At 35.7% G+C, this 12,319-nt stretch overlaps 1 protein-coding gene across 6 annotated transcripts in view; it reads left to right on the top strand.

Annotated features, from left to right (window-relative positions):
• LOC141428060 (diacylglycerol lipase-beta-like) overlaps positions 1-12,319 on the top strand; it is a 101,072-nt gene that overhangs the window by 64,891 nt on the left and 23,862 nt on the right. For all 6 annotated transcript variants that reach the window (XM_074087773.1, XM_074087769.1, XM_074087772.1 and 3 more), the window contains exons 4-6: positions 7,581-7,693; positions 10,906-11,127; positions 11,559-11,874. In XM_074087773.1, coding sequence (XP_073943874.1) covers positions 7,581-7,693; positions 10,906-11,127; positions 11,559-11,874 — 651 coding nt within the window. The remainder of the gene's footprint in view (positions 1-7,580; positions 7,694-10,905; positions 11,128-11,558; positions 11,875-12,319) is intronic.

Raw genomic sequence — 12,319 nt, 5'->3', positions numbered from 1 at the left:
CTCTTTTAAATTATAAGTACTAGCCTGTTCCCGCGATTCTGTCTGCGTAGAATTCGTTTATCGCTATCCCGCGGGAACTATGCAGTTTTTCCGGGATAAAAACTATCCTATGTCCTTCCCCGGGACTTAACCATCTGTATATCGAATTTCAACTAAATCGGTTCAGCGGTTTAGACGTGATAAGGTAACAAACAAACATACCAACTAACAAACATACTTACAAACTTTCGAATTTATAGTATTAGTGGAATTTAGATTTTTTGTGCGCTGGATTAAATTTGACCCGCATTCATGCGCCGTGGAAAATTGCACCACGCTGCTCCCAACCAATTCACTTGATAACGTTGATTGCTTGCACTAATAAATCATGTGGTGCCTAATGTTTAAAAGTTTAATACCTACTTTGTAGAGCAAACGTTCTGTTAACAAAAAATACTGTAACAAAAAAATTAACCGACTAAAAAAGCCACAAATAAAGCAAAAAAATAACTAAAACGTCTAGTTGTTAAGAAAAGTATTTAGTGTGCTACCATACCACAACCCCAACCTAACCATACCATGTTAATTGTCTAAAAATTTGAAGAGTTCCCTCGATTTTTGTAGGATATTTGAGCAATCGGGGAACTTACATAAAAAAAGTAAAGTTAGTAATTAATTGCCTAAACTTTGTTCGAAAAGTACTTATCAAGTTAAATGGAATCTTTCCGCGAGATATAAATCTGGCCTCGTAAACGAAAGCTCGTAAACGTGTTGTACGTAATAATCGCATCCACATCGTACGTCTCAAAGAATTTTTTCACCGCAATCGCATTTTGCTCACTCCGTGAGGCAAAGTAACTTTTTAATTATTTTTTTAAATGCTGAGTACAGTGTTGGGTCTACTCACTGAATTCTAAATATTTGAACTCTACTTTGATCTGTCATATCACTTCAACACGAAAAAAGCGAGAGATAGGATCAATTAAATGTGTTGATTACTGCTGCTGAGGTGAAAAATTGTATGTGTCCACGAGACCAAGTTTTTTTGCATCTCGTGTATTTGAATCCCTTGCTGCTCTCAGGATTCTAACCTAGAATCACTCGCAGACGCTCGTGATTCAAATAGAATCCTTCGCTTACTTACTTTGCTCTTTTGTTGCACAAATAACTATTGTCTATGGTTTCTTGTCCTGGTTAGAAAGAGCATTAAATACTTGCTGGCGGCCTTGTTAAAGAATTATGTCTACCTAGCATTCCTTTAAGTCGCACCTAATTAAAATTTAATAAATGATATTTTATTTTCAAGCAAAAACATTACAATACAATGCGATATTTTGTGACGTAAATTGCTTTGCAAACCATATTTGGTTCTTGTTATTAATTACAAAAACTTTCAGAACAATTTTTATAGCGCTTTCTAATTTACTTGGATTATTGAACTCGTATTGCCAAGATTGAATATGTACAATTCTCCACGAGCCTGTCGGTTTCTAAACTGATAACATCCGTGTTCAATTTCTTTTGCGTCACTGGGAAAATCACACATTTGGCGCAAGAACAATAAAACTGTTTAAAATCTTTATATCCAGTTAGGCGGTTGTTTATCCATTTGGTTGGTTCCTATTTGTAAGTATCTCTTTATGTAGATACTGGGCTTGTTTAATTTATATTGTTATAATGGTTTTTATCTTTCTTAATCTTTAGTAATGAACCTACTGTTATAGGTATAACTAAGTAGGTACTAGCATTATAGGCGCTTTCGTTTATACTGTAAGCCTGTAAATGTTAATTATTAATAAATAAATAGTAAATCAAAAAATCTAAGTGGAAACGTTTATTCTGTAAGTAAACTGCGCAAATGTTACTTTTTATACTACGAGTATGAGCGCTTTCGGAAAGACCATCATTCATCAATCATCATCATGTAAGTATGTGTAACACACACACACACACACACACACACACACACACACACACACACACACACACACACACAAACATCACGCCTGTTTACGAAATCACTAGCAACGTGCCTGCGCTCCGCGCGGTTTTGTTTTGGGGAAAGAAATGATAAGTCTATAAAGATTTTCATTATTTTTCGTCTCTTTCTTTTCAATGTTTATATCCCATGCGAAGCTGGGGAGTTTTGCTATTATTTAAAATACAAAAAAAATCTCATTAAGTCTAATAAGATATTCTTGTCTCCTATTTCTGTCAATGTCTGACAAAAAAATCTCAACGGTTTTGTTTACATACGTAGTACCTTAGCTATGGTTGTTTAAATTTGCTCTCCATTTTATAAACTTGTTCATAAAACAAACTCTTCAGACTGGTTTTATTTAATTACCAACAAAAAAACTTTATTTGTTTCTGTAGTGAAGTAGTTAACTTCAATAATTGACGTGATCGTAGCTTGGCTTTGTGCCAAAAAGAACAAATCCAGTTTTCCAGTCAAATAATGTACTTTTAACTGGTCAGTTACTTAAGGAGCAAGATACTGAGATAAAGCTACACTACACAAAGTACACAAGCCAGCAATTTAACATTACTATTGCTTGAGCTTGAGCGAGCGCGGGGCTTTGAGAGAAATGAAAATGATAGATTCGATATATTCACTAATTGAACTCTTATCGATAACGAGCAAACAATTCGTAAATTTTTTAACCCTCTACCGTACGCTAATGCCAAATTTCATTGCCTAAGTAAACTAATTCATCCTTATATTTAGCATAACCCACCTAATTCAAGACTCAAGTCAAGAGTTTTCACTTTTTCCATGTTTATGGGGAGATAATAAACTTAAAACTTATGTAAGACAGCTGCTCTAACCTCGCATCAACGGTATCAAACAAAGCTTTAGAAGGTAACAATTTCAGTTTGAAATTTCTAAAATTGATAATTATCGGTTTTCGGTCGGATACCGCCTATGCTGATCATCAAGGACGGATCAATGCTAATAAGTTGGATCTAATTACCGCCAAAACCAATTGGATCTATAGCCGGGTATAGAAGCGATTATTTTATTTGTTTGTTAATTAAAAATATACTATTATTAACACTATTGATCAGAAAACTATGATTAAATGTTTCGTAAATAAAATCGGAAGTCGAATTTAAAACCTATGATGCAGTTTAAATAAATACCTAATCATTAATTAATTAAACAAATTCTAAATGTATGTACTCACTTCACTCACTTTACTTTAACGCCAGACGTAGGTGTAAATTAAGCGTATGATGGACTAGAGCAAAATTTGAAACAGTACCTACGAGTATGTTCTTGAATATTTTTTTAGTAAATTGAAAAAACAGAGCAAGAAAAAACACTTCGGAAAAGTGCAACAGAGAGGTTTTGTTTGAGCGAAGGAAAAAATAATAGATATGATTTAATTCAAGACTTATAACGACAGACTTTTTACGTATTTTTGAGCGTCATTGTATAGGTAATATTTTCAAATTAATTTATTCATAGTTTTGGTCTTTAAGTTTTAGTCTAATAATCTTTCATCTTTCGAGGTGCTGAAAAAACGAATCTCAACGTGCAATGTTAAGAAACCTATAGAAATTATATATATGTAGATAAAATAAAAAACTCAATTTTACGAAACGTTGAAATATTGCTCGCTCAGATCAATAAGAAGCGTGGATCGGCGCCATTATAATTGTGATTTATTGCGTGTTTTTGCCGCCGAGAAAAATGTACCTTCAACAATTTTTCCTCAACTCGGGAATCGGGACGTATTTCGAAAGACAACGAAAACTCAAAATTAACATTTCTATGTAGATTTCGTCTTTGATTAATGATTATACAGAAATCCCGTGAAGTTCTGAAGAGAAGGCAACCTTGGAGCCCTCATTAAAGGCATAGTTATAAATTAGCTTGGAACATTTTTATCTAACAAACGGAAAACATCGCATATTAAACTTAAATAACCTGAACCTCGCCGTGAGATCAAATAGATATAATTAAAATACTTAAAATAAGTGAAAGTTATTCACTATCCAGAAAAATCGGCGCTTTTCGCGCAATATCGGGACGCTACCAATGTAAGTATCTGTATTTTTCTCCCTTTCTTTCTATCTCACTATTCTGCTCTTCTATTTTTGTTAGTGCTTTTCTACTTCATAGAGTACCATTTTTTAGGCTTGACATCAAACTATAAACGCAATTCTCAATACTTAATGGCACTTAAAATTAAGATGGGACTAAGACTGTAATGTAGGTAAACAGAGCTTTAGCAACCTTGACCTTCCAGTGATAGCATCCCTTTGTTAAGATAAGCCAAATGACAGATTAGCCGTCAAGTCGCCGGGACCTGGTCGGCGACAAAGTTCGACACTACGTCACACCCCACGTCGGTACTGGGGGGTTACTACGAAATTTGAAAATCTAAGTTCATATCGTACCGTCCCTCTCACTCTCATATGAAACAATATAAGCGTCAGCGGGCCGACAAGATACGAAGTTCGAATTTTGCACTTCGTAGTATAAAACAAACACTATTCTCGAACTTCCCGGATCTTCACAAATCCTCGTAAGTTGATGACGTGTTGGCTTTTGTCCGTAAAAATATTTATGATTCTATTATTGAGCACATCACTTTTATATATATAACCATTTTTACACAATGCGTTCGCAACTCCGTAATTCGTTTCCTCAATGAAAACTTTTATTTAATCAGAACCAATGTAACTTAGGTACATAATCTTAAAGCTATATACTGTCCCTAAATCTTACTAGGATGGAACCTTTTAATAATCAATTTTACTATGATTTCCTTGACAAAAGTATGTGATGTCAACATGACATTAGTACCTAGCCCAAAGGTTCCGTCCTGGTGCATAATTCAGTTTCTTCGACTGTACATAAACTGCGAGTTGGAAAGTTTCTTAATGTACCTAGTTACTGTGAAGTTGGTATCAGTGTGATCCAATCAGGTGTACCTTTTATTGGGAATACCTATGTAACTCCAAAAATGCATAAAGTATACATAGCAGGTACCTACGACAGATGAATAAATAAAAAAGGCATGCCATTTGCTATTAAAGTCAACATGTCAAAGGTCTTTTCCATTGAGTTACCATACGCAAACATGTTTGTGTATTTATTACCTTTCAATGAGAATGTAAATAGGTAAGAAGTCAGTTTTCTCTTTCCATGTTGTGTTTTTGTTAAAAATTGAGCGTTCTAAGCATTACCGATAGGTTTTCATTGTTTCTTTTAATTGAAATATGTATGAACTATCATCCTTTTCCTTGGACGCTGACCGTATTTTCTCTGGAGTACAACATTCTCAGAAACCCATTTTTGACGAAGACCAGATTTTGACGAAGTTCCTCATTACCTATCTTAAGTATATCACAATTAAAACCTACGATTTGATCAAACATCTCTTAATTTCATAATCGACATGGTTTTCTGGGAAAGCGATAGGTAATATCGCTATAAATATTGATCGAATCTATTTACACAACCGCCGAAACCTGGACAAACAAGATTAGGTAATATCGGTGTCCACTGGCGATAGAAAATCTTTTGGCAGCTATTTAGCACATGATCGTACAATACTGTACACCTAAGAGGTTTTAGTCACGTGTGGTAAACACCTGAGCTTTATTTTATAAAGTTACAAGTTACATTACAATTTGTGAAATCTTAAGTACTTAGCGGTATCTTGTATCGGGTTTAATTAGAAGCTTTAATTAGCTTGCCCCGTTTGTTGTTTTTTGTTTAGGTAAATCTTGTAAGTTCATTCTGATCCACTTCCAGGAGTCGGATTGACTTTCAATTTTGTTGTAGATTTATGTTGTTAGTTGTCAACAAAAAGTACATTCAAAAGTTTGTATAAAAATGATTATATTATAACATTTATTTTACACACAAAGTAGTAATAGTGTTATACAAATATATAAAGTGAATGTCGTTGAATAAGTCAGAGGCTCGACTCAGTTGTTTTTGCAATTCTTACTCGAGCAATTTAAGAAAATAAATACCTAAAACAATACTTACACTGCAGCTTCAGTTAAATTCGCTCCCAAGGTAACCAAACGATTAGATAAACATTTTGTCTAAGTATACATACATATATAACAAAACAAACTTCAGGTACTTATTTATTTTTAAGTATTTGGAATAAAACCCACTGTATGCAATACGGGATACTTTGTGTTGTGACTTTTGACTGAACTTGTAAGTCTGTAGATTACTTGATCTGTAGATTTATTGGACTATAATTTTAACTTACGGTTTTACGAGTTAAGATTTTACATGAAAACTTATAAAATGATAACGCAGCGGTAAAGGTTTTAATGCCAGCAAATGCTGCCGTGGCTCACTTTAGCTCACATTCCCTAAGGGACGATCATCTGCTTTTATCGAGGTACTTTACGGAAACGCGAATATCAATAGCTGTCAATAAATCACTATTACCACAGTCAGTATATATATATTATACTACTTTAGCTTATATATATATACTGTGCTATTACTACTATATATACCATAACTAGTCTATTTTATTAACCCCGACGCAAAAAAAGAGGGGTGTTATAAGTCTGTACGTGGCACCGTAGCTCTTAAGCGGGTGGACCGATTTGAATGCGGTTTTTTTTATTTGAAAGCAGGTTTTCTAGCGATGGTTCTTAGACATGTTTAATCAAAATCGGTTCCGCCGTTTAAAGATCATCAGCTCTTTTGTTCGCTGCGGTAGAAATTTTAAAACGCATAACGGGTATTTACTTTACTTCCAAACATATTTGGGACCTAAAATTTGAAATACCCATATATGCTATATAACTATGCAATAACTTAGAAAACTCTACTTCTGCTGATCACTGAATCCTCCGATCATTTTTGAATGATAACTATTAGTACTATTAGTTATTCTGGGCTATAGCAGCTCCTGTGAATCGACCTATGAAGCTATGCCGTGCCGGCCGGCACCATGAATTGAACGAAAGCAATGTCACTTCACTGTGTCAGTACCGTTCTTATACAGGGGCTTCCTAATATTTTTGTAAACAATATCGTGATGCACACCTTTGTGTGATACGTCTACCTATGTTATCAGTACTTCAGTTTAGCACTCATTCAGTTAATTCGTGCCAGTTCTTTGAATCAACCTGTACCTACACGGTTAATGCTTAGAAATGAATTTAGAAATCGGATTTTATTTAGTGCAATTCAATTCTGTGTATAAATATGGCTCCATCGATACTATTGCTGATTCTAGTATTTATACCAATGTTGACATTGAAAGAAACTTAAGTACATATATTATTTAGACACTGCCAGGTAGTTTGACGTGTGCTCAAATAAAAGAAAACTAATTGTTTACACACAAGACACAAAACAATAGATGGTTATTTATCGCGTGATAAGTATCTACGTGATGATAATTCTAATCCCTTGAAGAGCTTTTTTTATCTGAGTTTCTTGAGTCTTGTTTTGTTTGCTAGTCATCTGAGTTTCGATTCTAATAGACCAATTAAACTGAAGTCGTGAAGTCAGGGATGTCGCTGCACACATAATGTATAGAGGAATATTATAGAGAGTATGACAGCTGTGTAAGCTAAGACTTAATTGGTTGTCGTTGTTACAGAGTGCTGTTGGTGCTGCCTGAGATCGCGTTGAATGTGATGGGCACCATGTGGATGTTCTGTGACGTCATCGAGTGCTCTGTTTCAGACACGTTCTCCAGCATAGTCATCCAGAGTAAGTCACTTTTTAGTATAGCTAGTGTCTATGGTCTTCCGAGTGACTTATTAAAAGTATGATTCTATAAGGTATACAAACCCACTAAAAGTTAGTTGTTGTTTTAAGGCAATTCTTTCATGGCTCATATAATAGTCTACATTGCAAAGATTTTTTTAAGTGTACTGATGTCTCTTGAGTTACGAGACAGAACAACATAGGTACACTTTAAAGTTGACTGTCTCTAATACTCCGGCCACAACCGCGAATTTTCGTCTTTTATCATCAGATTAATCTAGAACCATTTCCTCGGTGTCATCGAAATTAGCTGTTACGTAAGATTATGGTAGAGTCGAATCATTTAAATAGTGATCGCCGCAGAATGTTCTCGTAGTAAATGTCAGTACCTGGGTGACCGAGCTTTGCTCGGGCTTAAACTCGATAACAAGCGTTTTCCCAGAGATAAGACCAAGCTAAATCGATTTTTCATCCCAAAACCCCTACATACCAAATTTCATTGAAATCGTTGGAGCCGATCCCGAGATCCCCGAAATATATATATATACATACAAGAATTGCTCGTTTAAAGGTATTAATAGATAATGAACTGCTTGGAAAATTGCAAGATGTAGCAGAAAAGAGGCTACGGACATACAAATATTGTCTAAAATAAGACATGTATTTTACACGTAAATATTGTTGAACATAAAATTGGACAAAGTGGAAACAACAAACCATTTATTCAAAAAGCTATTTGAGGAAGTACCCATCAAATAATTTTACCGCAAAATTCAATTCAAAACATAAAACGGCGATAAAATAATTTAAACAAATATAATTTAATATAGCTTAAATATTTTTGACCTCATGGCAGTCATTTATTATACATAAGGTCATAAGGTCACAACTGAAATCAAATTCAACGATAAATAATGTCTGTCACGTGTTTGTTCGGATTTAGATGTAAATTAAACACCATTAACTCCAAACGCCAGCCACTAAATTTCCATTTGTATAAAGGAGCCTTCGGTTTATCGTACCTACTTACTTATATTTCAAATTATAATTACATTACACGTAGACTAGCATTGGGAAATAAATTCAAAGTCAGAATATATTTATTAAGTATTAAGCTAATAAATACTTATGAAGGCTGTAAGTTCTAGCATTAATTAGGAACAACTACATATACCTATGTTCAGAAGAGCCAAAAAACAAGGTGACCAGTTAGTTTTTAAATAAAGCTGCACAATGCTTGTTTAATACGGCTTATCGTCGCTTTATGTTTCAAACTTTCTGCCATACAATTAATTATAATCATATCTTCATAATATGCGTTCTGCTCACTGGTTAACCGGTGGCTAAAGTATGGAGTGGCCATCGCGATTAGGGACCTTCACGGTGGTGAACTACATTGCTACTAAAAAATATCAATATAAGTAAACTTAAAGTTTTCAATTTAAAAATTCGTTAGAATTTGAATTCTTTACAATTTGACGTTATTCCTCAAGCCTATTGGATATTTTATTTAGTAGTTAAAGCGGCTTTGTATGTACAAAACAAGTAAATGTTATTGACAAATGCCGGCGGTATAACGACTAGTACGGATTTGGAAATGCAATAATAGACCCCTGAGATCCTAATGGAATAAAAATGTGACCAACTTGGACGCACGTGCATACTTCATAATCTTTCACAGCACATGTACTTATTGCTAATTTAACTATGTACACCACAACAAAATGATCAAAACATTATCACAGGCTAAACCTTATCAGGATAAAAGCACAGTGACCACTAAAGCATAGGTAATTAAAATTAAAATATGTTGATGTTCCCCTGTGTATGTGTTAAACTAAGTTATTAAATCACCATGCCAAACCTTTGGGATTTCACCAAATGGTGATAGTTAAAAAAACCGACCAAGAGCGTGTCGGATACGCCCAAAATAGGGTTCCGTAGCCATTTCGAAAAAATAATTAATATTTTTCTAAGGATTTCGTATTTTATACGGAATCTTCCAAGATTAGGTATATTTTATACCTTAGGCTGCTATTTAAAAGTAAAACTACTAATAATTCTCAAGCAAACTTAGCCGTTATAGTTTTACTTGAAAGTTTGATATACTTACTACCATCCTGAATTTTTTCGTATTTTTCCACCCACCAGTTTAGATTTTAGAGGGGGGGGGGGCTCGATTTGAATGAAAATTTGTACTTTAAAGTTGAATATTTCGCAAAAAAATCACCCCTTAATGGTTTTAAAAAGACTATCAAACGATACCCCACACTATAGGGTTGGATGAGAAAAAAAAATCACCCCCACTTTACGTCTATGGGAGGTATCCTTAAAAATTTTTTTTTTTTTTATTATACCATTTTTCGGCATAGTTTGCATATATATCCGTCCTAACAGCCTTCTAGCATTGATAGTCCCTGACCAAATCTGCGGACGGACGGACAGACAGACAGACATGGCGAAACTATAAGGACTCTGCTTTTGCTAATTTGGCTCCGGAATCCTAAAAAGATGGAAAAATCGCGTACCTACGTGCCGCGGTTTACCATGATTGCTTCGATGTAGGCGTTCCCCAGCCATAAAAATACGGTGAACGCAAATGTCAGAGCAGTAAAAGCCTACTTTTATCCAATCACAGGAAAATTGCATACGTTCATACATACATACGTGAAAAGAACGATCTCAATGATCCTACTTATACGTTAGTGGTATGGGTTGAACATTTAGCTAGGCAACCTGGAGAGGCTTTTTTTCGAACGAACTGTTGCTGTTAGCCTCAGACAGCTTTTACAGCTTACCGGAGAGAGGGCGAGCTGCCAAATGGGTCACCCAGCAAGGGATTATTATTGAACTTATAGATGCACAGAAAAATGCCAAACTGGAATCGCTCCTCGGTATGTAGCGTGACCGCTCGATGACCATCGTGTCTTTTTTTCTGCTGTGCATCTATATTTCAGTTTGTATTTCAATTCGGTTTTACGGGATGAGTAAAAGTAAAATGCAATGAAATAAAAAATACAAAAGATTCGGTTATTTGTGAAAGTTCCTATGAGCCGGGTTTGTTATAAGAGTTAAATGCATGCATCGATTGTGATCTATCATCGATGCATCACCTCTCAGTTACAGTAGATATTTATACAGCGTTTGCCAGACGTGTTATCTTTAACGCCACTTACTTTAAATAAAAACAAGTTAATCCTCTCCTTCATTTTCAGGTATAGTCCTATTCAACTGGGTGCAACTGGGGCTCACGGTGTTCGGTCTGTTCATGGTATTCGACCCACTGGGTTCGGTGAACTATGGAGACATGCAAGATACGCCCAACCAGGTGCGGCATCACAGGAAGGTGACGGGACTGTGGTCAAGGAGATTCCGATGGGCGTTCTGTTGGCTGAAGCGCGACGAACACGGGAAGGAAGCTTTCCAACAGGTTGCAGGTAAATATTCGAAATGAAAAAAAAAGACAGAAAATATACTTAACCTTTTTTGTGTAAGAAATCGTGCCAGTGATATTCCATAGTCCTCCAACAAACTCACAACAAACTAAATGTGCAGTCAAAGACAAAGAAACTAAATTGTGTACCAGGGAGGAACCGCTGTGCTACTGATGTCATGTTATACGAGTACGTACGAAAAAAACATATATTGAAACTGGTTATGAAAAAAGTTTCCGCCCGGTACGCGATTCAATTTCCTCGAATGTGGATGTAATCACAGTATTTTTTTTTATTTTACTCAAAATACTCATTAGTAATACAAAAGTTCAATAAGGTAGATACAATAAAGTTCATTAGCTCAATCAAGTAATAGTAACCGTCATTGTTGTTTAATATTTAGGCTAGTCTATTCACTGATTCCATTTTTCTAGCTCTCCTGAGCGCCCTGTTCAGATCAACGGATCTGGTTCCCTCGGACGTGGTGGCAGGCTGCGTACTCCTCAGAGTCAGGCAGAAGCGGGAAACGAGAGAAATGCGCCGCATCCAGATGCTGAACGACGAAGAACCGATATACACCACGGATGTCAATAAGATATTTTCGGAGACGCCGCCTTGGATGAATCTGAAGGATGCTTTGCATTATCTGAGGCTGTCCATAGCGGCCTACGGCTGGCCGTACGTGCTGTATCGACATTGCTTCACTGGTTTCTGCAAGTTGGCGCGGCATTTGACGTGCTGCTGTTGTCGGTGAGTTATCCATTTGTCTTTAGGCGTAGGTAGGTTAGGTACACAAAGTCTAGAACTGTAGCAACTCCTAGCGTCATCTAGTGAGCAAGTATAGTTACTCCAAAACCGGCATCGCGCAAGTTTCATAATTCGGAAGCATATATATCTACAATTTCCGTCGCTCCACCTTCGGACTTCGGTTCCCAGGCATAACATGCGGCTGGAGAGAGATCTCTCTAAGTAATGTATGTAGCCTCGCCCCACACTATCATCGTCACTTACCAATCATTGGCATACGAGAAAGGATAACTATGTGATGTGACTGTGTTAAACCTAATCGTGCTTGTGCCATTAGTTAAGACGGAGCATTAGTAAGACTTTTTTCAGTTTTTTGTAAAGGTTTTAGTTTTACCAATTTCAAGCCATTATATTATGTCAAGTTAGTAATAAAAAAAATACAAGCTCA

This window comes from Choristoneura fumiferana, chromosome 5 (assembly GCF_025370935.1).
Source record: "Choristoneura fumiferana chromosome 5, NRCan_CFum_1, whole genome shotgun sequence".
In the NCBI taxonomy this organism is placed as follows: Eukaryota; Metazoa; Arthropoda; class Insecta; order Lepidoptera; family Tortricidae; genus Choristoneura; species Choristoneura fumiferana.
This window is presented reverse-complemented; position numbering and strand designations above follow the sequence as displayed.